Consider the following 27,250-nt stretch of genomic DNA (forward strand, 5'->3'; position numbering starts at 1 on the left):
GTTTACGTGGACTGCATGGTACCCTGTATGCTTTTCACAAAGAGATTAAAAAAAAAAACTAGTGCTGGAAACTTGCCAGCGAACTCAAACGCTTGCAGAAAAGCACTAATTTTAATACATCACAAGCACACTTAGTGTTTATATACTCTTAAGCCACATTCCATTGAAGAACAGAAACCAGTAGCATACATACTTCAGCTTTTTTGCAGTCATTCATAACTGCAGCAGCTCTGTCCTCCAGTGTACTCAGCTGTTCCATTAAGTCTTGCATTTCCTTTTTATTCTCCTCAATTTCCTTCGCCATGCAAAGGACAGCATCCTGGAATTTTTTCAGGTTTCTAAACACAGTGAATATAATGAAGTTGATTTAAAGACATTCTTGTAATGGTATCAACACCTTAAAAGGTAAAGATCCCCTGTGCAAGCACCAGGTCATTCCTGACCCATGGGGTGACGTCACATCCCGACGTTTTTTAGGCAGACTTTGTTTGCAGGGTGGTTTGCCAGTGTCTTCCCCAGTCATCTTCCCTTTACCCCCAGCAAGCTGGGTACTCATTTGACCGACCTCGGAAGGAAGGAACGCTGAGTCAACCTTGAGCCGGCTACCTGAAACCAACTTCCGTCAGGATCGAACTCAGGTCGTGAGCAGAGCTTTTGACTGCAGTACTGTAGCTTACCTATTTATTATTGTATTCCTTTATATCCCACCTTTCTCCCCAATGGGGCCCCAAAAGCCACTTACATCCTTCTCCTCTCCTCCATTTTACCCTCACAACAACCCTGCGAGATAGGTCAGGGCTGAGAGTGTGTGACTGGTGCAAGGTCATCCAGCCAGCTTCCATGGCAGCCTGGGGATTTGAGCCTCTCCCAGCCACCAAGAGCCCAGCCTAGGCCAGGGTTGGAGGGTGGGATATGCATTTTAAAAATAACTAAATACATCCTGGTCTGGCACTCTAACCACTACACCACAGTGGCTCTCAGTATGAAAATTTCTGCAGAAATAACTGAAAAGTGCCAGCAATACGCATGGCCACATTCACATTTGATGTTATCTGACTTGTTAATATGGAACATAGTATTGGGCACAAACATAGGTATTGACTGACTGAGACATAAAGGACTGGAGATATGGGCACTTTCTGGAGAAGGCAGAAGCTAGATAGCTAGATTCTTACTTTCTGCTACCATATTCTCCATGATTTTCTTCCTCAATGGATTTTCTGTTACCATATTTCCAGTCCCACGAATATATTTTTAAAAAGCTCCCCATAATTTTATTTACAGAATTAATTCAACTTGAGTCTTTATTAAAAAAAGAAGAAAAACAAAAAGGGAAAACTTCTCTTACCAACCTGTTGGAAAAAAACTGTTATAACCATATGTTAACGCCATAAATTCTGGTGTTTGTTTTACAGTGCCATTTTATGCTCTTGTGATGTTGGCACAATAAAGAACGTAAAATTTTATCATACCTGTCTGCCGTCTTGATCGCCACCTGAGCTTTAGTAACTGCAGAGGCACACTGATCTAGTTCCTTATTTATTTTATCAAGATTGTATTGCTGAGGTTTCAGTTTATTATTACTGATTTCAATTATGAGATTATGTAGTCTCTTAACTTCCGTTTCCAATTTATCAGACTTTCCAGCAACTCTGTCATAATCTGTCAAAAACATAAGCAGTAAAATGGGGAGGGGTTGGGTTTGAAAGCTTTGTTTATTAATGGCTTATAAATATAAATCTAGTTCTTATCCAGAAGGGATGAAATTGCTCAAGTTGTTACAGGTTTCAGGTGAGACTATCCAAGGACAGAACTAAGCGGGGCCTTTGCTCCAGTCTAGAACTGGAAAGGCAGCAGTGCTGGGGTGCTGTGGGAAGGCAACTCACCGGTACCCTCACGTTTAATCTTGTGGCAGTTGAGGCATGCTCCTAATGGGTCGATAAAGTGCACTCAGGATGCCCAGCAACCAGTGTGGAACAAGTTTGGAGGCTGGAAGGGTGAAGAGAGCCCTTCTTGCTCCAGTGAAGTACTGGAATAAGATTGCACTGTTATGCTCAAATCGGAATACAAAAGAGAGAGAGAGAGAGAGAGAGAGAGACAGATAGACAGACAGACAGACAGAGACAGAGACAGAGAGAGCTCCAAGAATTAGCATAATCCGAAGAATTCTGGGGCCATGTGAAACTTGGAGGAGTTTTGGGCTGTGTGCAATTTAAATGACCGGGGGGCTAATAAACTGCAAATTTGGGGAGACTGCCAGGATTGAATGTTAGCAGAAATTAATAGAGCTAAATTGTACTGAATGAGGAATTAGAGAATAAGATGGCAAGTTCTGCGGGCTATTGAAATTTGGACTTGGTATTAATTAGATGATAGATTTAACAGAAATTTATATAAAATCTGAGACTCAGGCCCAGCAAAGAAAAGAAAGCTTAAAAGGGAAAATAAATAGTTAGTAAAAAATTATAGCCAATTAAAGTAAAACAGAGTTTCAGTATTGATGGCAGGGGAATCAAAAAGCATTTGAAGTTTAGAAAAGGTAAGTTTAGTAACAAGAAAAAGTAGTTTCAAGAGCAAGAAGAAAGAGTGATAAGTACATTAAAAAAAACCATACCTAAGTATTTAAATTAGGAAAATGTAAAGTTTAAGGGCTCCAAGAAGAAAATTATAATGAGAATTTTGCACTATACTTGAAGTAAAATGTTTGAACAGTGAAGGATATACTGATGGAATAGTGAAAGTACCTTTTTACAGCACAACTGCAAAAAGGTTACATATTGCACCCGGGTAAAGTCCTGCAGGGTCAAGTTAGATGGTAAGGTCTTGAAACTCTGGCAGTACAGTTTTAAAATGATTTACAACCACTGAAGTCAATTGGCTTAGAAAGTGGCAACTCCATTTAGGATTTCCCTGATAGCCGTGTATCTTATAAAACCCAAAAAAACTACAACTTGAGCATTAACTCAGAATGCTGAATATTCTCAGAATCACTAAATATTCTCATGGCTCAAGCACACTAACTTCAAGCATGTTTAGGAGAAGCTGGACAATAAATTTCCGAAAAGCAGTAGTTTACAACCGTACATTCATAAATAGTATTTTTGAAGTACTATTTATGAATGTACGGTTGTAAACTACTGCTTTTCAAGTACTAGTTTGAAATAAAAATGGGAGCAGGAATGAACATCAAGTTGTAGAATGCATATTCCTCATTCAAGGAACATGTGTGATTCTCAGTAACCGAAAGAAATAACACAAACTGACATACCTGACGAGGTATAGTTTTCTAGAACCTTTTGTAAAGGCAAACATCATAAATGAAGTAAAAGGACAAAAGAACACTGCTTGAAAGTCAAGAGGATTACTTTGCTTCCACAAGAAAGCTGAAGACAACAGATTATGAGTTAATTTGTGCCTTTAGCAACACATTTTTCCAAAATGGAGTAAAATAAAAGCACCAGAGACTACTTTAAGGAACTTCCCCATGAAGCTAGAACCCTTTAAACCCAAACTAATAGGAAGCCATGTCTGAATTAATTTTCCTACAAAGTGACTATCTATCTATCTATCTATCTATCTATCTATCTATCTATCTATCTATCTATCTATCTATCTATCTATCTCTCAAAATATATTTAACCTTCTTGATTATATTTTAAACAGACCGACTCATCAGATATTACGTCAACATCACTGGTGTATGCACGCTAATTATGAATTCACCCCATTTCATAGGCGAAGCTGGCCTACCTTCTTTGTAGCTGTTACATTTTTTCTCCAGTTCTTTCTGCTTTGTTTTATCTGGAGCGGCAGCAATTACGTTGGCTTCAAGTTCTTTTACCTGGACTTTTAAGTGAACTTCTTGTTCTGATAAATTCTAAACAATACAAATGGGCTTGTTAGGTGTCTACACAGAATATTTTTTAAAGCCCAACTATACCATCCTGAAGCAGAAAAACTTGGGCAAACATGAAGAGATGCCGCAGCATTTCACTAGTGCAAAGGAGCCTTTTAGCCTCCATCCTTCTAGCAACCATCCTCTGAAAAGGCTTCCTCCCAAGGTCAAGGAACATTCTGAAGCAATGCCCCATGAAGCGAGAGGGTTCCTGTTGCCCTCTGCCTCTTTTCACTGTACACAAGCTGGACACCAGTCCTAATTCCTGAATCACTTTCCTATCACCTATCCAGAACAATGATCAACACTGAGTTTTTGATCAATACTGAGTTTTTGCATTATGACGTTAATTTTCTTGGAATTTACTACCACTGTTTCTATACAGAAAGCAAGTTTTGGTGGCTGAGCACACTATATCAGTGCTCCCAGCCCCACAATGAAACTGACAGGTTTGATTCTAATTTGGTTGATCATGCGTTCTGTAAGCCATCAGACTAAAATGGAAATGAGAGATGACGAATGCTCCCTTCCCTTGGCAGGAGAAGCAATACCCCCTAGCACTATTTAAAACATCAGTGGATTATTCAGTCTTGCAATATCTGCTGTCCCTTAATAGACTGGTAGCAAATGCTTTTGCATAAAAGTTACTACAGTACTGTAGCCAAGTCTGGAAAGTCTCTGAAATCCCCTCTGCCTGTATAAGAGGCCCTGCTCTTTTCTCCAGCATTTTGAAACATACCAAGCAGAACTCCAATACAGGATGAAAAGAAACTGGCCAGTTGGACCTACCAAGGGGGGAAATGTCTCTTACTATTTGTTCCCTGGATCCTAATATGAAGCTCAGGGGTCTACCCGTTGTCAAAGAAACTTGGCAGGAGTTTTAACCTAGAAACACATTTAAGTCTGCCTCCCAAATCTGTGTGGGACCGCTCCCTGAAATGACTATAATTGTTGAAACAAGAACACCTCTCTTTTTACCTAGATTCGAAAATGCACTGTGCAAACTCTTAACATCCATTTAAGCTCATTCTCGGTTTTTAAAAAAACTATCTCAAGTTGTATATTATCATTAACAAGTGTTTCCTACATTTCAAAGCAAACCTAAAGATGTTTTTAGCGGGTTTTTCACCACACATTTTTGCAAACTATTAGGACAATCTAGAGCTCACTTCCTTCTGTAGCAAAAAAATCTTGAAACCCTTCAGGTTTACATAAAATTACCTGGATACTCGCACTGTACTTTTCTAACGTGTTTCTCATTTCTCTGACACTCTGTCTCAGCTTTACTACTGTTTCCTCAAGCTGCACTCTCTGTTCTTGACATTGCAGTGCTTTTTGGGAATCATTTTTCAGCCGAGATTCCATTTTACAGATCTGTAAAATAAAGTTACAGACCTAAGTGTTATAGACAAATGTGTGCATTATGTGTGTGCGAGAGAGACAAACAAGCAAATGTGAACAAATCCAGAAAAATGCATTCTAAGGCTTAAGATTTTCACAATCCATAGCAACATCCTCTCTAGAACTCGATACTGAGTCATATACTCCATTCTAGAGAAATTTGGGTGTTAGGCCAAAGCCTAACATGTTAAGCCTCCCTGTATTTAACTCAGGGGTGGGGAATCTCCGGCCCGCGAGACCATTTTGTCCGGCCCCCGGCCTGCCTGCCAAGGCCTGGAGCTCCATGGCCCACCTGCTGAGACCGGGAGCTAGCTATTGCTAGCCAGGCCCTTCTCCCGGAACTTCCGGCTTTGCAGGGAGGCAGCAGAGCATGCTAACAAAACTAAAAGCTGATTGGGTGACTGTGGGGGCGTTTCCTCCAAGTCTCCCGCTTCCTGTTCCTGGAGAGAAAGTTGTTGGGGCACCCAAATCTCCTGCCGCTCTCCCCAGCCTGCGCCCTGGCAGCAGCGGCGCGTTTTAAAGTTGTTGGGGGCACCCAAATCTCCTGCCGCTCTCCCCGGCCTGAGCCCAGGCGGCGGCAGCGCATTTTAAAGTTGTTGGGGGCACCCGAATCTCCTGCCAATGGCCGCGCTGCACCCTCCGCTGGCTCGGTGGGCTCCTACACAGCCTTCCCCTCACTCTCCCCCGAGGCCAACAGGTAAAGAGTGTGTGTATGTGCGCGCGCGCAAGCAAAGGCAGGGGAAGCCGCGGAGGTTTCTCCCCCATCGCTCCCGGCCACCCGTGCAGCTGGGGGCTGGCTGGCTTGCTTGTGTGTGTGTGTGCACGAAGCAGGGGGAAGCTGCGGAGGTTTCTCCCCCATCACTCCCTGCCACCCGTGCAGCTGAGGGCTGGCTGGCTTGCGTGTGCGCACGGGTGACAAAGCAGGAGGAAGCCGCGGAGGTTTCTCTCTGATCGCTCCCGGACGCTCATGCAGCTGGGGGCTGGCTGGCGTGTATGTGTGCGCGCGCCCGCGAAGGCAGGGGAAGCCATGGAGGCTTTTCCTTGATCGCTCCCGGCTGCTCGTGCGGCTGGGGGCGGGGCTGGCTTGTGTGTGTGTGCGTGCGCAAAGGCGGGAAAAGCCGCAGAGGCATCTCCCTGATGGCTCCTGACGGCTTGCGCAGCCGGGGACGTGCCTGTGTGTGTGTGAGGGGGGGAAACTGGGAACCCCTCCCTTTCTCTCTCTCTTTCTTTTCTTCCTTCCCTTCCTTCTCTGCATAGTTTCTCCAGGTGGTGGCTGGAGACCTGGCAACCCTAGCCTCTCCCCCGAGATACCTACGACTGGTATGGCCCTCGAATTATGTTATAAATATGGAAATGGCCCTTGGCATGAAAAAGGTTCCCCACCCCTGATTTAACTCCACGTCACTGTGAGCTGGCGACTGCCACTTACTAACAAGCTGGTAACTACAGTATGACACCATGTCTATACAAGAATCTCAACTTAATACATGTCTACCTGGTACAGACAGACATGACAGTCATATGTATGCCTACTTGGAAACCCAAGTGAGCTGAATGAGAGATGTTCCATAATAAGCATGCTTACATTTGAAGCCCATACATCACAATCATGTAGTATAACAACTACTTAATTCAGCCTCTTTATGCAAAACAATACTTTCAGAAAATAACCTAGGAATATAATTTTTCTAGAATTGTAATTATATAATCATATACGAACCTCGTCTTCTGATGTTTCAACTACAACAGAGGACCCCATTCTACCCTTCAATACTTGGCCTCCTCCGCCAGTCATTGTCCCTGTGGAAAGGGGGGGGGGGAATTAGAATTGCTAACTTCATGTTCAAATTGAATTTTTAAGCACAACTTTTTATTTTAAATACCTGACTGTTCTATGATTTGCCCTTGCAGTGTAACTACTCTCCATCTCTTGTCTCTTTGGAATGCAACTCTGGTAGCCTGGTCCAAGTTATTTGCTACTAAAGTATCACGCAAGGCAAAATAGAAGGCTTGACGAATCTTCTCATCTTTAACTTTTATCATGTCAAACAGACGTGGAACATTTTCAGGAGTCTGTATTGTATTCATGCTTTTCTCCCACACCGCCATCTGGATGAAGAGCAACAGAAAAACAATAATATTGACAAAGAATGTCTACATAAAAATAATATATACCCATACAGTTAATTTTTGTAGTTAATGCTCACATTTTAATCTTCCTCCTAACAAATGTTTAAATACTTTGACATCTTGGCTTTTGGGCACAAGGAGGAGATGGAACACCAAACAGGCTTAAAATCTCCTTCCCTTTCTCTCCCCACAACAGACATTTTGTGAGGTAGACATCTTGCGGAGAGGGTTCAGAGAGAACTGTGACTAGCCCAAGGTCACCCAGCTGGCTTCATGTGTAGGAGTGGGGAATCAAACCTGGTTTTCCAGATTAAGAGTCCACCGCTCCCAACACTGTCCCTTCAACTGAAATAGCTCACATAACACAAGGCACGACCATACACCATGGTTTACGCTAGACATGGCTCAGAACCCAAACCAGCTTTTGAAGGTATACATATAAGTGCAGTAGATCATGCTAGAACATACAAAAACCATTGAATATTTGTTTTCTTAGCATTAGCACCCTAATTCACTGATCTCAAACTCTAATAGAAAAAAAACATGCTGAAAAACCAGGGACATGAGCAACTAGGTGGATATTACAGAGCTATCTTATAATTGGAAGTAGCACTTCATCTATTCCAAAGTTTCCTGTGTCATGCAAAACACTTATACTAAGACACTTTGAAAGAGTGTGTGTGGGGTGTGTGTGTGGAAATCAGACATTTCAAGCCCACCAGTGTTAATATAGCTGCAATATGAACAAATCTATTTAGAGTTTATGTTTCTCAGATTTTTTAAAAAAGTATCCTCTATGTCTTCCACTCAGACACAAACCTTGTCAAGTCCAATAAAAGTTGCAACACCGATATTTTGTTTCTTCAAGAAATTAACACATTTTTGAGCTGTATCAATAGTATCAACAACAATGTGATCTAATGCTCCACAGGATGATGAAATTGCAACATCATATTTTTCATCTATAGCTCCCAGGTCACCCTATTGGATAAAGAGGAGGGAAGAAAAAAAGGAGGGCATTAAAACACTCTGTTATTTACAGAGAAGAGTACAAAGAAAACAGTAACAACATAGCCCCCCACCAAAAAAACCCAAACAAAAACTAACCTTCCTATATATAATGACAGAGCTTCTGTAACGCAGGTTTCCAAATCAACTCACCCTGCTTAGCATCTTTCCCATTCCTCAAATCTGTTAATTTTATGAATTGATAGATCTCTAAACATTTTTGAGCCCATTCTTGAATTGATGGGGATGTTTCTTGCAAGCACAATTCCAGCCACTGTGATAAGATGCAACACTAGCGTGTAAAGCTTTCGGAACCTTAGCAACAGCTGGTTGAGCAAAAGTGCCTTGATTGTCAAAGAGGAACTTAATCCAAAGCCAGCTACCATTATATCTGAGCAAGCTCCCCAGTAATTTTTTGCTCATGAGCAGGTCCACATGTAATGGAAACCTGCTCTTGGTTATTTACAATACCAACATCTTGCTAATTTATGTAGTGTGAAATACCACTGGTGTAAAAATTTCAGGAAATTTTCCTTAAATTGAGAATACACAGTAAAGTTAGAGACAGCCAGGTTGTAACCAAATATATCAGACAGTATTCTGCCCAGTGTTTGTATCACACCTGCCTTAAAACTCATGGAAACTGCTAGGCTGCACATCTCCAGCCCTTTCTGGTACAGAGGCACACCTTTTCCATTATATCTCCAAAATGAAAAAGGCTAGAGACTTAATTAAAAAAAGAAAAAAGCAGGGAATTCAAAGAACCTGATATAAATATTGTTATAACCGTATGCAATTGCTGATTTTTAAAAAAGCCCCAACTGTGGCAGGCAGAGGTATGGCTGTTGCAGGGACAGGGAAAATGGCTGCTGTATGGACATAACTGGGAAAATGCTAACTTTCCCACCAACATAGCAGTCATCCAGGTTTTTCTGCAATATTTCCCAAAACTCTGCAGAAGAAGAAAAGCCAGGAAAACCAAAGGAAGTGCACAAATGCATCATGATGCTGTGAGAAAGCAGGGGAAATAAAACAAACAAACAAAAAAAAACACTCCGCAACCGCATCAAATGTGGGGTATATAATCCTTGCGGAAACAGCCTAGTGCTCAGGGGAACTATCTGGACGGGAGGTCCCCAGGGGAAACTATGTATATCACCCTTTGTTACACTATGATGGCATAAAATATTATTTTATTTAAAACATTTTTATGCCGCCTTTCCACCCAATGAGGCTTTTTAAGGTGGTGTGCATAAAAATATTTGAATTAAAAACATTTGAAATTATTATAATAATTCAATAAAAACACAAACCAACAATACCAGAATCAGGGAGGGCCAGTAAGTTATTGGGGGTGTGCCAAGCAAAAAAAAAGTCACCCACTAGAAGAAGACCCCAATAGAGGGAAGGACACAAATCTCCCTGGGAAGGGAATTCCAAAGTTTTGGTGCCATAATTGAGAAAGCCCTTTTTTGAGTCGCTGCCTATCTAGCCCCAGATGGCAGGGGCAACTGAAGCAGGGCCTGAGGATGACAGGAATGAATGGGTAGGTTCATATGTGTGAGTATATAAATGGCTAGCTTTTAGCTGTTCTAAATACCAAGTGTGAACTGAGTCTCATAGATTGAGATGGATTAATATAAATTTGAAAAATAATTAATATATGCAAAGATGTTGGTAGAATAAAATTTTGCAGGAATATTTTTCCATTGTGGCTCCCACATCTCCAACCTCCTCTTCAGCTGCTGCATGAATGCAGGGCCCCCAGGAGCCACTGCAAAGGCTGCACAGGTAAGTAATCTGCACATGCACAGATACTGTTATTGTTTGGAGGGGGAATCTTCCAATATAATTTTTTTAAACTTTAAAGTTTTTTCTCCAAATGCTGGGGGGTCCCCCAAGTTTGGAGAAAAATCTCCTTTCTCTCAGTGTGGGCCCAATTCACAGATTTAGATATCCGCAGACCTGCTCACACTTGAGAAATAGATATATAGATGTCTGCAATCTGAGTGTTGCATGAGGTTCAGTAATGGTTTGAACACACATCACAAAATCTCTTCCAGGTGATTGCATCTTTGGAGAACACATTAGCAAACTGAAGATCTCAAAATGCAGGCACTTGGCTATTAAGCTTCGTTACATCAACAAGGCTGAAGGCTTCAGAAAAAAAATAGAAGTCTTTTGATAAAAACAAATGTGTTCAAACTTCTACAACTCTTGTCCATATTTCTCAATTTTAATGAAGCTAATTGCCTGAAGTGTTTCATGCCCCCTCCCACTTGTAAACTGCAATGTATGCTGATAGAATTGGAGTAATTTTACCTCAAACTGTACTGAATGTAAAATTGAAGTGTGTATACAGTGAAATTGACAGAATTATATTTCTTATTTTCTCCCTGGCATATTTGCAGCTAATCTAGTCCTGTAACGCCAAAGGGGAATACTTAACCTGCAGATTTTTTCTACAGCTGGTGCCAATGTTCAATGCAACCCTCAAACTTATTTTTATTATTTACTTTGGGGACTGAATGTCCTGTACAGGTTGGTAAAGTACACTTTTTATTCAGGCAAGAGTAACTTACTAGTCTTCCATATATTCCCGGAATTAGTCCAGCTTTCTTCTGCTGAATTAAAGCTTCAAGAACTTTTCCTCGGCTTTTATTCACTGCCAGGGAACTTCTTGCTTCTTCCACTTTCTGACGCAACTCTCGAGTATAATTTTTGATTTCTCCTTCGTCTTTAACAAGTTTTTCAAGTTCATTCTCTCTCTTAAAAAAATCCATTTATAATGATTGAAAACCTTACAAGCTGCTTAAGGAATGTAAGCTTTAGGTTCATTTACAATACATCAGTTGAAATATTTTATTTGGTTATATGAAATTGTAAAGTCATCATTAGTATTTTTAGAGCACAATCCTGAAGGCCTCCCCCCCCCCCAAATCAGCATAGGATCCAGCGTGACCCTGCGCCAACATAAGTGCCCATTTATCCTGGGTTAAGGGACACATACGCTGACATGGGGGGTATTCACATGGGTGCTGTTAAGCCACGCTGCTGTGTGGGGCCCCATCGCCAGCACAACCACACCAGAAGCTAAAGCCTTTAGGCCGCATCCTAACCCCTTTCGCCCAGGAAATGCCCCCTCGAGTCGCAGTGACGCTACGCCACCTGTTTCTGGTGGCGTAGCCTCGCTGTTTTCTATGGGGGCATTCTCCCCATTTTACATTTTAAATTGTTTTACTTTCTCTGTGGCAGCTGGGAAGTCTCTGTGGAGGCGCTGTGGCTGCATCACTCCCAGCCGCCGCGCATCCACCCCCCCCTTCAGGAACGGGCTGCCCATCTATCTAAAGGTTGGAAAAATTATACTGTTTAGAGATTTTTCAGAAGAAAATATGTTCTTCCACTGACATTGTACTGTGGAATTAGAACGTAATTAATTTAAATGTCTGCAATCTTTAATTTGCTTTCATAATAATCAGTGGAACTTTAAAAATATCTTTCCATTGTGCAGTGATATTTTAGTCATCGTGCAGTGGGAGCTCATTCTAGGACAAAATTTGAGGGGACCCAATGTGTAATTGGCTCTACCATACCAACATTATAATTTCAAAATATGGCTGTGCAGTAGGAAATTGAGTGATCTAATTCTCTCCTTGCTTCCAACTAAATGTATTTAGGGACAAGATTTTGGGCTGCATGGCAAATTTCAGATTTTGTTTAATCAACAGAAGACATGAGTAGTAAGATATGTCAAATATTCTCTGGTGATAACTTGTTGCAGAATTATGGTACACTCAGCAATAAAGTAATCATCACTGGGAAGAGATGGGAAATGATGCACTATTGTCTTAAAAGCAGGAAGTGATTATTTTTCTCTGCAACTGTACAACAGCACTGTTATCAACTGGATTGGGAAGAAAGATTTTCTTGGATACAGTATCCCACCTGCTTTATTATTTGTAGCTAATATCATATGTATTAATTGTTTCTTATTTAGAACAAAAAGTCATGACAGTATAATACTTAAACATGCACAAAATGAGTTAGAACTCATCCAAATATAATACGGACATGTGAAATTGTTGAATACATGGTTTAACAATGAAGTCTAAGCACAAAATCAGAGCATGCACATAGCTTACGAATTTCTATACACAATTCATATTTCTAAATTATGATTCCCTACACACATCATATACTGCTGAACAAGTTATATCTATTTTCTGGGTGGCACAGGTGTAGTCTGTGTGTAACTATATTTATCTTCTGAAATATAACAGATTTCCTCAGAGTCACTCTGAGATGAAGTTTTATTGAGGATGCTTGAAAAATCTTTCCAAATACAGGTGACAAAAGGGGAAAACTGCATATAATGAACACCTTCTGCTGTTCATTGATCACAAATACATAAACGATTGACAGGATTTTAGCATATGTTCCATCTTGATACATCAAGAGCTTAATTAGAAAAAATAAGGTGGAGAGGGCACCACAGGGAACAGGATGACATCTTAGAGAGATTTTGGGGATACGATTCAATTCTTTAAATACATTACTATCACAGTAAGAAATTGTATCATATATATCCCACCCATCTCTGTCAAACCGACAATCTTTTCTAGTCTTAATTTTAATGTTTAGATTTGAGTCCAGTAGCACCAGTCCAACAAGTCAGGGTGTAAGCATTTGAGAGGCAAATTTCCCACTGTCAGAGTCTGGCTGATGAAGGAAGCTTTGACTCTTGCAAGCGCATACCCTAAAAATCTTGTTGGTCTCTAAGGTGCTACTGGATTCAAACCTGTCTACTGCAGACCAGCCCTCTGAAACTATCTTAATTTTAATGTGTTTTTAGCTATACAAGTGGAAATGGTATCAGTCTGTAAGCCATTATTCCATAAGGTAATACCGTATGTACGCATCACTTGAGCCAAAAGTTATCAGTGCTTTTTAACAACTTATATGACATTTCTCTGGTAGTCTTGACACTTCAAAGACAAAGATTTTGAGGATACCTAGACTTTATTATTATGATCCCCACTTCATACCACATCAGGCCTAAAGATATAGAATGTAGAGCTTGCAGTCTAGTTGCTTCCACATGTTCTGGCCAGGAAGATCCCTTATTAAACTGCATCCTAGTATTTCTGAAAAATTATAACTTCCTTTATCTCAATACTGCTCACTTGTGTAAATCTGGTGATCACATTTCCTTTAGAGATTGATCGATACATTCCACCTGCAAGCGGATGTGTTTCCTTTCTAGACTACCAAACTTCTGAAGTTTAGACTGCAGAAAATTTAACACTGATGCCTGTTTTAAAATAATGGGGGAAATTCCACTCAGGGCTATGAGTCTTGGATACCAAGTAAGGACCACTGCAAATTGAAACCTGGCTAAAAGCGTAAAGAAACACAAACTGCCGAACTGGTAACACCACAAACAGAAACCAAGCCCTGAGCTATGCTCCATTCGCTTCATAGGACTGATGAACATTATATCTTCAGCATTCTAATGTCATTTAAGGGAGAGGGCAACGCACAGGGAACAGGCCCTGCCCTGTTTCAGCTGCAAAGGTTAGCATGTTGTGGGAGGCCATTGATGAAATAAGTGAGGGGCTGGCAGTGAGTTAACAGATAATTTGATGGGGGAGAAGCAGGGGCAAACTGGTTTGTAACTCCTTTTCAATCAGGTTTACCCACCACCACCTATCAAGACAGAGAGAGCACTTAGTTGGTGGGACAGAATACAAGTTTCTTTATCTAGTATTCTCAGTCCATAATTCCTTTTTATGAAGTTGGTGATACAGGGTATTCCCGAAGAATGACCAAGGTAGACAGGTACTTCTAACTCCCCTTTATTGGTTATTTAATGAGGGCCTCCATCTTTCCATAGCAACCTTGATTTTGACAGCCTAAAATTAAAAAGAAGAGTATGAAATACTCTTAATACAACAAATCTAACCTTCTTTAAATTGTGTTCAGCTTGAGGCAATTTTGATTCCAGCTCTTTGATAGCAGCTAACCGTTCCTTAAGAGTTTCTGAAGCAGTCTGAAGAGCTTCTTTTGATTTGTTTAACTGAGATACTGCAGTATTATGACGACTGAGGTAGAGATCAAGTTCTGATTGGGCCACTTCCAAGTTTGAACGTGCTTCATTAACTGTTTTGCTGAATTCCATCAGTTCTTTTTCTTTAACCTATGCAAATATGGCACAAAAAAAAGTAGTGCACAAAGATTTTGCTTACAATGGAAATAAACACAGCACTGGTTTCCAGCTACCGCAACAAAAATATAGTGCCATTCTTCCACCGTCTGTATTGTTCTTGTTCATATCAACACTTCTTACAGTTGAAATAACTCCTTCTTTGCTTAGCCAAATGCATTGCCAGGCCAACAGTGACAGGATGCAAATGGGGACAAGACCTCCTTTGAAATATATAGTGTCCCCCAGACTCCTTTAAGATACCCTATTCATTGTGCAGTTATAAGGGGAATAACACAAGCAGTTCCTTTCCATTTGCCAGGGAAGGAAGTATCAAGATGGATGGAGCTGAGTCAGTTAAACCCATATGACCAAATGAATTTTCATTTGCTCTGTTCTTCTGCTTGGGTCATTTAAGTATTGTTTGTTCCTTATCTTTAATGCACACAGTGAGAACTGGGCAGAAAACTGGAGATTTACACTATCTTGGGAAATAGGCGGGGCCATGGGAGGAAGGCAGGAACACAAAAATGAATGCTTAGTTTAAATGAAGCTATTATCTGTTCTTAATCTTTAATCGCAAGTCACCTTGCAGTAGTTTGACAAAGTTAAAGAATGTGCACCTCTGAACATGTGCAGAAAGTCTTTTACTTACCAATAACAACAACTGTTAAGCTCCTGCCTTCACCTCCAGGAAAATGTGAGATTTGGACTAAAAGAGGTATAATGCTCAGGCAGGCTTAAATCCCAGGACCTTCCACTACAGCAAAATAAGTACATCACTGCAGTTGGCCAATGGTCCCAGGGGACACTCTGAAAAAATGAAATATCAAGCCCAGCCTATTGGACCAAATGGAACAGTAACTCCATAGTCCAAACCCCTCCACCAACACAGAAAATATACGGCTTTATAGCTGGAGCGTGAGCACATGTAATTTGTCAGCCAACGCCTGCTAGGGAGCAGCTACTACTTAGTCAGGCAACTAAGAAAATTACTAATTTAATCCTTAACATCCTTTTCTTGTGTTTTTACAGAAAAAGATAGTAATTGTTTATATGATCCAGAAGGAATAATCTAATACATTGTGAGTTTGACACAAACCTCTTTCTCTTTCTGCAACCCTTGCGTTTCCTGCTTAAGGCTGTCCATAACTTCTTTTAGCTTTGCCTCTGCCTTTTCCTTGTCTTTTTCTAGAACTTCTCTCTTAGTCGTTGCTTCTTTGATGGTAGCCTCACTATTGGCAGGGACGCTTTTCAATTCTTCAACCTATGTGAAAAAGCTTGCTTTACTTGACAAATGAAGTGAAACACAAGAACATTTTCCCCAATACGTAAACCTGTCATTTTAAATGAGTTTAGACGTTAGTATCTAGAAAACCAGACAGTGTCCCATTTAAATAACTAAATCAAAGAGCTACAGGATAAACAGTGGGGGTTACCGCACTTTGTATTCCCAGCGATGTATTCAGAGTTTGAAAATGTTACAAAAAACACTGCTTTAAAAGGGTTTTTGGATACTACGGCTTATAAATGGTTGGAAAACGTCTTCACAGCTAAAGGGGCCAAACAAAGTGCGAACAGTATTTTTTATAATGTTTTCAAACTCTTAATACATCGCTGGGAATACATGGAAAGTGCGAACAGTATTTTTAAAAACGTTTTCAAACTCTTAATACATTGCTGGGAATACAAGTGCAGTAACAGCCAGTATGTGGAAATCACTAGCGTTTAAAAGTGATATTTTAACACTTGCCGGTGAAATGTATCAATGAAATGTATTCGGACAGGCAATTCATTTCAACATACTATTCATAGTGCAGCTCTGCACTCTTGACACCTTGCTTCATGACTGAACTTCCACTCCCTACTTACTGAGGATGAGATTCTCTGCCCTTAATAACTGGTTTGCCATGCAGATCTAATCCAACCGTTTCACTCCTACAACCCTGCCTCCAGGCCAAAGTTAGCAAAGAAACTTACGCAATAGCCACAGCACATCATCGGATATGCCTGTTCAAGCTAAATGACAGAGATTATATGGAGGCAGCAGATACATTTTCCCCAATAATGGAAACACACTAGAGTTGAGGCTGCTCCAAGTGTGAGCTCTGAGCCAATACAGATAACAACACTGCCTTGAGCAAGTGCTACCCTAGAATACTATCATGATTTATATGACACTGCCATGGGTAGGGGTGATTTTACCAAATGATTACAGAGATGCATGGCTGTTGGATGATTGTCTGTGTGAGCTCTCTTTTAGCTAGGAAAAATATAGAGAGAAGATACATATGTAAGAGTGAACATACATGAATCTATAGCAGAGAGCTGCAGCATATCGCTGTACACCCAGGACAAGGTAAAACCCAATAGTACCAGTTGAGACCACTGTGCATGTGGCTCAAAACTAGAAGAGTGCTGGGCCCATTTCCTGCAAGGAATTTTTTTTCACTGCAGAAGACCAAGAAAATGACTAATAACAAAGAGGCTAAAGATTTATTCTTTGTATTCACAACTTCACTTTTGCCAGCCAAATAAAATTATGACCATTGAAATCTAGCTCAGTAGATTTTTGAAAGTTACTTTTACTAAGACTTTGTCCCAGAGATGTCTTACCCAGAAATAGGAAGCTGAAGCCAGTACTTCTAAGTAAACGTGCAGAGGATAAGGATGCATTCTTACCATGGAAGGTCCCTTTGAAATCAATGAGGCTTACTTCAAACAAAAATGTTCATGCTCAGATTCCAGGTTTGATACACTATTAAAAATTAAGAACCTGTGAACTGGCGTATCACATTTATAACATCCTTTCAGATATTTATCATAATGAAACAATTTCTCTTTTGCAAGTTATGTTTTTCCCCCTAAGAAAGACATAATGAAAGGTTGGAAATTTACAGGTGTACCTTTTCTTTATCCTTCTGAAACTGCTTCTCTAGTTTTTTAGACTTGCTCTTTGCATGTTTTAGTTTTTCCCTTACTTGAACATCCTCCAAGTCCAGCTGTGTAAATTTCTTTTTATTTTCTTCGATAAATGCTGTGATTTTATTCAGTTTTCTAAAAAGAAGGAAAATGCCGATTATCTTTGCAATCAATTAAAATAGCACAATTACACTAAGCTAGTTTTTTCTACTCGTAACTCAAAGTGCAAAAGGAGTACGTATGGCACTTTCAAATCTTGTTAATACCTGCAAAGGTAATAGTGTTGTGCTTACTTTTCCACTTCTTTCAGAGATGTATTTTTATCTTTCATTTCATCTGCTAATTTACTGCTTCTTTCGTTAACTTCCTTAGTATCTTCAAGTATTTTTTCCTTTTGTGCTTCCAGCTCAGTTATCTGTTTCTGTAACTCACGACTAAATAAATTTGAAAAGAAACTTTATATCATGTCACTGTAAAAAAAACTGTTCCTATCTTAAGTATCAGTAAAATGCACCCCTCCCAACAGAGCAAGACTCAAATCACTGGTGGAAACTCTGGATCAAACCCACTGATACAAACCTATATTTTGTAGGGAAATGATGGAAAATAGGGATTTATTTTACTGGAACAAAGCTGGTCAAGATTAATTTCAAAATGTGCCATCACTAATTTTGTATTTTCCAGTAGTATCACCTCACTATACAGTTATCATTAGTCTTAGGGGAAAGCCCAGCGTGATTCAGAAATATAATGTAGTGCATTATTTTCTGGGTGGATAGTAAGGGTTGAAGCAAGACCTGGACTGCCCAACAGTCTCAGAAATGACATCTTAAGAACTACAGGTAAATCCTATGTCCTTGTACTGCTGGCCAAAAAGCAGAACAAGGTAGCAATTTAAGAAGAAAAATATAATATTTTAAGAGCTGTCAGGTTGTTTTGCACAAGGACATTTCTATTGCTGAGTCACAAGCCCACCATAACTGTTAAAAAAATCCTACATAGGCTATCTCTGCTCAAAGTAATGGAATTAAAAAGATGTTCTTTAATTAAGTAATGCAAGTTTCACAGTAAAAGCTATAAAATGACAAAGCAACACAACTTCCTGGATCTCCAAAATAATTTGTTTATTATGCTATGGAGAAGGAACAGCATGGTAAACTGATCCTAGCAGCATCTATAAACACTCCAATGTAGCTCACAATTTACTCAGAGAGGGAAGTAGATTTAGCTTAAAGTGGAGGACCTATAAGGACTTGCAGGGTGGGGAATCTCATTTTCCTGTGTCCCCTCCTCCCCTATTTACTTTTGTCCTTCCATGGCAGCCCCCATAACCTCTCCCCTTTTCCTACTTCTATCTCTTTTTCCCGCCCATTACCAAATCTATCTTTTGTGATCCCTTGTCTTCAGCGTTCCCTCTTGCCCTCCACCTAGAACTCTCTTCCTTGCAAGTCTGCCCCAATTGCATGGTGGGTAATGGACCTGGTGGTGTTTTCCCAGTGGTCACTGCCAGGTCTGGCCCTGGAGAGTTATCCTCCTTCCAGGACATGACAGGGGAAGAGGATGGGACCTTTTCAATGACTTTTTTCCAAGTTCACCCCTGGTCCTCCCTCCAGTGTTGCAATATAGTTGTGGCTGCCTAGCAACCTCCAAAAGGGCCACTGAAAGGTCAGTGAGCATTCTTTTCTTAAAGCTACAGGCACTTTTTCTATTATTTTGAGCAGTTTCAATGCCAATTTTTAATTTTTTAAAAGATTTCAGATTTTTCTGCAAGCTTGGGACTTCCTTTGGGTTTGTAGAGAAATACCCCCATCTGTCCCTAGCTCCATTTTGCTGATCTATTAATCCATATCTATGGCCCAATTTGGAATTAGAAATATGACCTTCCTTGTATCCTTACCCGACTCAGACAGACCCACAAACTAATGTCCCACATCCATGCTCTGCAAAGATTACTCACATGTAATATTGACATATCTTATTCTTTTCCTTGAACATTTTATTTTCCAAAGAAAGAAATTCCAGTGCTTTGTTCCGCTCTCCTTCCAAGGCATCTTTTTCTTTTTCCACCATTTTAACTCTGTTCAACTGACAGAATATGTACAATTTACCAGCTTTAATATTGGAACAACCTTACTTACTATGCTCATTAAGAACACTATGAACAACAAGATAGATATAAACTTCATAGCTGTCATTGTATCTACTACCATGCGCACAAACATTCCACATAAGAAAAGTAAAGCATGTCCCTGAATGTGCAACCTCCTTTTCCCTGGATGCTTCAGTTCAGCAACACCTCAAGAGTTCCCTCCCACCCAATATGCATAAAACCCAAAACATAATTTAAAAAGACTGTGTTTAAAATTATAGCCCATATTTCAACTCAGTCATGAATAATGTAAAGTCTTACCTTCTCACCCCTCTGTTCATTTAATAACTCGACTCTTCGACATAATATTTGAATGGGCTCTTTGAATCGTCCCGATCCTATTATATCTTCTAAATATTCCAGCATGCCTTCATTGTGCTCATTTTGCCCTTTAGGCTTCATCATTGCTATTTGTTCAACTTCCCCCTAAAAAATAATTTGATAAAAATTCTACAAGACAAAATAACTGTTCTAAGGAGCAGGTGTAACTACACAAGGGATTGTTTGAGACTGAAGTTGTTAAAAATATTAGGTCAGTGATGCTCACTTAATGACTTGGGAGCCACATGTGGCTTTTTGACCTGTCACCTGTGGCTGTTCTGAGCACTGTTCCCCAATGCGTAACCAGATTCACTTTTCAGAACAGTGGGCAAGGCCCTTAGACGATGAGTCCTGGGGTTAGCTGGTGGTTGTCACTTTGAAACAGCTCCCACTTGAGAAGTGGGTAAAGCTGCACACCTCCTTGAGGTGCAGCCTCATGTTAGGGATGGAAGTAAATGTGGCTCTCTGCAAACTACAGAGTTAATACCACTGCCTTCGGTAGAACAAACTCACATGTCAACTTGATTAATGAAATATTTATGATGGCTTTCTGCTGGTCCAGATCCCAACTAATTTTTAAGTGTGTACTCCCACCCAACAGCCATCAAGGTAGTGTGCAGACAAAAATAGAGACATCGTAGAATAACTCAGTCAAGTAGCAGTAATGTGTTTAGAGTACAGAATGAGGTAAACCCATCATACAACTATTATATTGAATCAGAAGACAATACAGTAAAAAAACCTTCAATGCATTTTATCAAAAAGCTTCTAAGGAAATTTGTCCTAACCAACAAGAGGCAAGAAACAGGCCGGGAACAGATAGACAATTTTCAAAATAGAGAGAAGTATCCACAAACCCAACACAGGAAACAGGACAATTGCTACCATATTACAGAGTAACAGACTTAGAGCTGGTCTACATATTGGGTTGGATCCACGGCAGAATTTTTGCTTGTGCTAGAGCTATTGTGCAAGCAGAAAGGTAGAAAGAGACTGCAGAAGCTGCTTGCACTAAGTCAGACTTCTTGTATCCCTACTTGCATTTCCACTTGCACAAGAAATTGTGCAATTTTCTAGGCACTATAAAATATATGGAGAAAAGTGCTTGGTGTTGCACAAGACCTTACACAAACAAAACTGTGCTAAGTTCACTTGTGTCTCCATTTGCAAACTGCTGGATCCAAACCACTATATTACTCGTGCAGCAACATTCTATACAGGTCTTCTCAATTACATGTACAATATCCATATCAGTGCCAAATCAATTCAATCTTAAAAATCCATGAGGCAAGACCAAGTGAAGCTGCTATTTTTTTAATTTATTTTTGTATTTCTAGACCTCCCTCCCCCGGCGAAGCGGGGCTCAGGGCGGGTTACAACATCAAAATTTCCAATATAATAACAATAATATATATAAAACCATAAAACCACAGAACCCAATTAATTTAAAAGATGGTCGCCATATATAAGTGCATACTGTAGCAGGTAAGGCCAACCACAGTATGTAATCGGTTCGGATATCCACCCTCAAATAGGTCATAAACTAAGGGTGGGGAGTAGGGAGGTCAGCGCAGATCTTACTTAATCTCACCTGCGGCCGTCCTCAACCATAGGCCTGGCGGAATAGCTCTGTCTTACAGGCCCTGCGGAAGTCCTTCAGGTCCCTGATGTTATTCGGCAGAGCATTCCACCAGGCCGGGGCCAGGACCGAAAAGGCCCTGGTCGAGGACAGCCGCACATTTCTCGGGCCGGGGACCACCAACAGATTATTATCAGCAGAGCATAATGCTCTTCGGGGGGTATACCAGGAGAGGCGGTCCCGAAGATACAAGGGTCCCAGACCGTGTAAGGCTTTAAAGGTTAAAACCAGCACCTTAAATCTGATCCAATACTCCAGCTGGAGCCAGTGCAGTTGTCGGAGCACTGGCTGAATATGATCTCGGGGCGAGGCCCCAGTAAGGAGCCTCGCCGCCGCATTCTGAACCAGCTGGAGCCTTCGGGTCAGTCTCAAGGGCAGCCCTACGTAGAGCGAGTTACAGTAGTCTAGCCTAGAGGTGACCGTCGCATGGATAACCGTAGCTAGATCTGGGCGGGAGAGATAAGGCACCAGCTGCCGGGCTTGGCGGAGATGGTAAAATGCCGCCTTAACCACGGCTGTGACTTGACTATATGGAAGTCAACCACACACAAAAGTAATATTGAAATTCATAACAGAAGGTAATTGCAGGTTAAATTGCCAAGGAATTATACAGTCAAGTATCTTCTAAACTGAAATAAATGAAAACAAATTCAACCCAAGACTCTGAAGAACAGCTTTTTTGTGCCTATAAATTCAGACAGGTGGCACAAAATTTGGCTGAGAAGCTTAAAGCTCTTAAACTGGCAGAAGATGTGGCCAAAGCCTATTAATTAAAAATGCTAAAAATCCAAGCCTGTGAAACACGCAAGTTATCTGCTTTAAATACACCTTTGAAACCACGAATTCACAACTCAAACACTAGTTGTCAAATATTGCAGGGCCAGGGTTCACGGGCTGTGCTTCATTCTGGTTTTATTGTAGGACTGCTGCAGCCTTGCCACCAGTCATGATTGGCCTTATAAGTAAACATTTTATTCTTTAAGGAAGGCATGCGGTATCATTTCTCCCACCAATGTGTTCATTCTCTCTTACTTCTATGTCTCTGCTTATATTGTTTCTGCCTTGCTGGCTAAATCTTTGACTGTTCTTCAGACTGGACTTTCAGCTGATAGCCAGTAAGCCAACCCCACTACATCAACTATGGATTCACAGGGTTCTTCCCTTTCTGGGGGCCACTGGAGCAGGCTTTTGGCAGTGTCCTCAGCCCCCAGACTTTCTTCATCACCTCATGGTGCAGGCCTTTTTGTATTTATTTCTGTTTCAGCTAGCCATGCTCCAAGTGCTGATGCGCAGCAGTCCCTCTCCCCCACACTAATCAAACAGGAAATGTATTCTATGCATCACCAACAAAAGACACTGTGAGATTAGATCCCTCACATCCCTCTTCCACATCAGCCACCTGTGAGCCTCAATAAGGTGATGTCAAGGGATAGCAGTCTCATATGGATAAGGAACATAACACAGGTGGCTGCAAGAAGAGGAGAATGGCAGATTAGCAGAAGTGCCACTAGAGAACCGTCAAGAGGGGAAATGTCCTCTTTCCTGATGTTAGTATAGCTGCCTCTGTTGCACGGATTTTTATTACTGTGATTCCCCACTACCTGGTATCACAACACACAAGCGAATGTTAGTGAAAGAACAAGGCAAGAAAAATCTGCTGCCTTCAGCACCTTTTGGTGGCACTGGACAGAAACCAGCCCAGGCCTTAAATTTTCTCTGGCTCTAGGAGCCAGAGCCATTTTTCATTCTTCAGTGTTTCTCATTTTTATGACAACATTTTCTAATTACTGCTACCACAAAACCTAATAATTTCATTAACATGACAAAAGTGTTGTATAATATAAATAAAGATAGGGGGTAACACTGGCTGCCCTTACAACAAAAAATCTAACTTCTAGTAACTTCTCCCCATAATTCCACCTTTGCTTTTAAAGGCTCCATTTGATTGAATGTAGGACCAATAGAAAGCAACTGGTTAAGAAACAAAATTAATCCACCACTATTGAATGGTATAAAGTCAAGTCTATAACAAGCAATGACAAAGTTCATGCACTCTTATTTTTATGCCATACAATAAAACGTTGATGCAAAACGATAAATAAACTTTGGGTTGGGCTCAGCCAGCTTTTTTGCTCAATCTCAGCCAGTTCCCTTCCTTCCTGTAGCCCCCGTTCTATATGACTTTTGTTTATGCAGGTCCACGGATCACCAACATAGTCTTTTGCTGGTAAAATGAGATCCCTTTAACACCAGTGGAAAAAAAGTGGTTGGAACTGAGAGAACTTGGTTCTTTCCACTGAGAATTGTCAAAGTATGCTACAATCAAATAATTGCTGAAATTGCACCATGGCAACCTGTCATTTAGATTTGCTGAGCCCTGATCCAGCCCACAGTTGTGAATACTGTGAGAGTCAATAACATTTTATACTTAAGTGCATTCAATCTTATCAAAAAACATTGTGATTGTTTATCTTCTGACTGTTCCCGTTAAAGATAATGGTGGGAATTTTCACAAGCGTATTTAGTCTATGCTTCCAGTGCATACAAGCAAACATCAAGGCTCAGGGTTAATAAGATTTTAATAGAAGCAAATTTTAAAAGAAAGATACTATGTATTTTATAAGGTCTTAAAAATAACCCAAATGAAGTCTGGCCAAACCATGTGTCTTAATAACAATGACAGCAAGAGTAAATTATTAAATGACTGAAGGTATGAAAATCTTCATCATGACTGGCCAGGCTACGGATTATGTGCACACTTTTTACATAGTAGTAACAGTTCATCAATTTTGGAGGAGCAGCCATGTTAGTCTGCTGTAGCAAACACAGTAAGGGTACCTTAAAAATAATTGTTACATAGTCTTTTGTAAGTCAGAATTTACTTCACCCATACATATAGCTTACCCAGGAAAGTTTATGCTACAATAAACTGGTAAGATTAATAAACCAGTTCTAACCCCACATCAGACAAAAAGCAAAACTAGAATTTTTTTTTCAATTTGCAAATTCGCATTACTGAACTTCAGTCTAATGGAATATTAGAATTGGTTCATTACATGATGACTGATTATGTAATTTGAGATCTCAGTTCAGCTACATAATGTTCAGCTACTGACTAGGGACTAAAGAGTGTCAATGAAGTGCAAGCTAGACGCATAATTTTAGGCTGTCCAAAGGTTAGTAAAATTCTAAGATTTTTTTGTATTCGAGTAGTGCAGATCAATCCATCCCTTGTATAGCTATATTTCAGCCTTTTCAGATAACTTCAAAATAGCAACAATAGGCATCCACTCGTGAATGAAAACAGGAGACTATCAATTTCAAACTATATATATTTGGACAGAAAAAAAGCAATTTTAAAAAGTGAAAGGAAATGTGACATCTAAATTTAAAGACTGCATTATACAATTATTTTCTTATTAAAATTGGCCTATTTTAAAATAGCTATACTTAATACAAACATGCAAAAATCTATACTTACAATTTCTTTAAAGTTATCTTTTAGCTATTAAACACACTGACAGCCCATTCCTGAGCTGGAGGCATGCGGGGACAGCAGGGAGGAGGTGCCACCATGGTGCCTCCTAAGCAGTACCCCCTCCCCAGTGAAAACATTTAAAAAGTAGGCACAGCAATGCCATTCTCGGCGCCAGTGTCTGGGGCTGAAAGGGGACAGGAGGCTGCCTAATGGCAGCTCCTCCCCCCAAAATGGCCTGGGAATGCCCCGCCAGTGTTCCGGGGCGGCGCTGCCGCCACGGCATCCAGGCCTCCACGCCAGCGCTGTGGCCACTAACGCCAGCATAAGTAGCCCGGACACCGGCATGGAAGGCCCCAATGCCGGCAGAGCGCCTTCCTGGCCTCCTAAGGTCTTTCGCTCTTAAAGATCAGGAATGCTCTGTGAGTAAAGAACTTCTTTTCTATGTAAAGAACGAACCATATGAAAAAGCTTTTGCCGTTTAAGGTCAAACAAAATACATTAGATCATGAACTATATTATGGTATGGATAAAATGGGCATGCTATTGACATATCACCACATACATTGGAGACCACGAGGTGGCATCCTGTATCTTACCTGGCTGAGTAGATTATTCTGTCTAGGAGATTTTAAAAAAACTCCTGTTGGGTATGCGCGAACTACCTCAACTTCGCAAATACCTCACTTCTCACATCAGATGTCCACACCTACCTATCAACCAAAATGTATATTCTGTCTTGGGAAGTCTTCAACTCAGCATCACCATTTTTTGCTTTTAGAAAATTCCAAGTACTTCAGCAGTGATCAAAACAGAGGCTAGATTGGGGTGTTAAACATGCGGCTCACGGGCCACAATCAGCCCGCGGAGGGCTTTTCTCCAGCCTGAAGAGCTGAGGCAGCTAGCCCCCCTTCTTTTCTGGGCTTCCCAGGGCCACTGCGGCCCTGCGAACCCAGCCAGCAACCTTCCCCTGTTCCTTTCTGGGCTTGCAAGTTCCCACAAGCTCAGCCAGCGGCCTTCCCCCATTCCATTCTGGGTTTGCAGGGCCTTCCCCTGACCCTCTTTGTCTTTCCCTCTTTCATTCTCTTTTTCTCTCCCTCTTTTTCCTTCTTGCTCTCTCTCTCCTCCCTCTTCTTCTTTTTCTCTCTCTCCCCCTCCTTTTCTCTGTTTCACTCTTTCTCCCTCTTTCTTCTCTCTCTTTTTCTCCCTGACTTTCTGTACTGGGAGAGAGCTCCAGGCTTGCCAGCCAAGGCATCCACCCCCCTCTTTAAAATTTAAAATAAAATTAATGCCAGGGACTAGAGATACAAACTTTATAGAAGACACATGCAAAGTCAATTAATGACATTATTATTTTCTTAAAATACAAGCATACCTAAAACAATAAGACTTAAATAAAATAAAATACTGTACGAATGTTATTGTTCTAAACTTGTTTGTGTTTTAAGTAAAAAATATCATTAACTGACTTTGCCTGTGTCTTTTACAAAGCTTGTATCTCCAGGATCTGGCATTACATTTTTATGGTATTTATTTATTTATTACGCATGGCCCAGCCAGGTTACATTTATGTTATATCCAGCCCTCCTAACAAATGAGTTCAACACCCCTAGGCTAGATAATAAAAAAATGTAATTTGTGATTTTATTTACCATCCTAACATACTTTAATTGACTGAACCAGACAAAGTGTAGGAATTCCTGATCACAGGTGTCCCTAAAAAAAAAAAAGCAGTTGGAGGATGCACATGGCTAGTGCATATTTTGTAGGGGCAAGATTTGTAGGGGCAAGAAACATTTTTTAAGGGAAAGGTAATTTAGATCTGGCAACTGTATGAGGGAGGATTAAACACCAGTTTCCCCAGTGCCCGAACTGAATTTGCAGCCTGCCAGCTGGTTTGAAATTTTAAAGAACTATTTTCTTCTGAGAGACACACTAGATTACCTGTTAAATAAAGCACTGTACCGTGTACCATTTTTTATCAAGACAGTTGCTGCAATACAGTAGAGGGCTCCGTTTAGTTGCAAAACATTTCTAATGACTATATGAAACAAACTGTATTTTCTTTTTCACAAATATACGAAGTACAAATGAGATAACTATTTTAA

At 40.5% G+C, this 27,250-nt stretch overlaps 1 protein-coding gene across 1 annotated transcript in view; it reads right to left on the minus strand.

The window, feature by feature from the left end:
- Positions 1–27,250, minus strand: part of SMC4 (structural maintenance of chromosomes 4) — a 53,126-nt gene that overhangs the window by 17,102 nt on the left and 8,774 nt on the right. The window contains exons 5-18 of the mRNA XM_056849719.1: positions 19,969–20,133; positions 19,516–19,643; positions 17,852–17,992; positions 17,543–17,693; positions 15,739–15,903; positions 14,397–14,630; positions 11,017–11,202; positions 8,246–8,407; positions 7,180–7,405; positions 7,017–7,096; positions 5,117–5,269; positions 3,751–3,877; positions 1,473–1,662; positions 194–338 (exon numbers count right to left, since the gene is read on the minus strand). Of these exons, the coding sequence (XP_056705697.1) occupies positions 194–338; positions 1,473–1,662; positions 3,751–3,877; positions 5,117–5,269; positions 7,017–7,096; positions 7,180–7,405; positions 8,246–8,407; positions 11,017–11,202; positions 14,397–14,630; positions 15,739–15,903; positions 17,543–17,693; positions 17,852–17,992; positions 19,516–19,643; positions 19,969–20,133 (2,253 nt within the window). The remainder of the gene's footprint in view (positions 1–193; positions 339–1,472; positions 1,663–3,750; positions 3,878–5,116; positions 5,270–7,016; positions 7,097–7,179; positions 7,406–8,245; positions 8,408–11,016; positions 11,203–14,396; positions 14,631–15,738; positions 15,904–17,542; positions 17,694–17,851; positions 17,993–19,515; positions 19,644–19,968; positions 20,134–27,250) is intronic.

The sequence above is a fragment of the Euleptes europaea genome, chromosome 5, assembly GCF_029931775.1.
Source record: "Euleptes europaea isolate rEulEur1 chromosome 5, rEulEur1.hap1, whole genome shotgun sequence".
NCBI lineage: Eukaryota > Metazoa > Chordata > Lepidosauria > Squamata > Sphaerodactylidae > Euleptes > Euleptes europaea.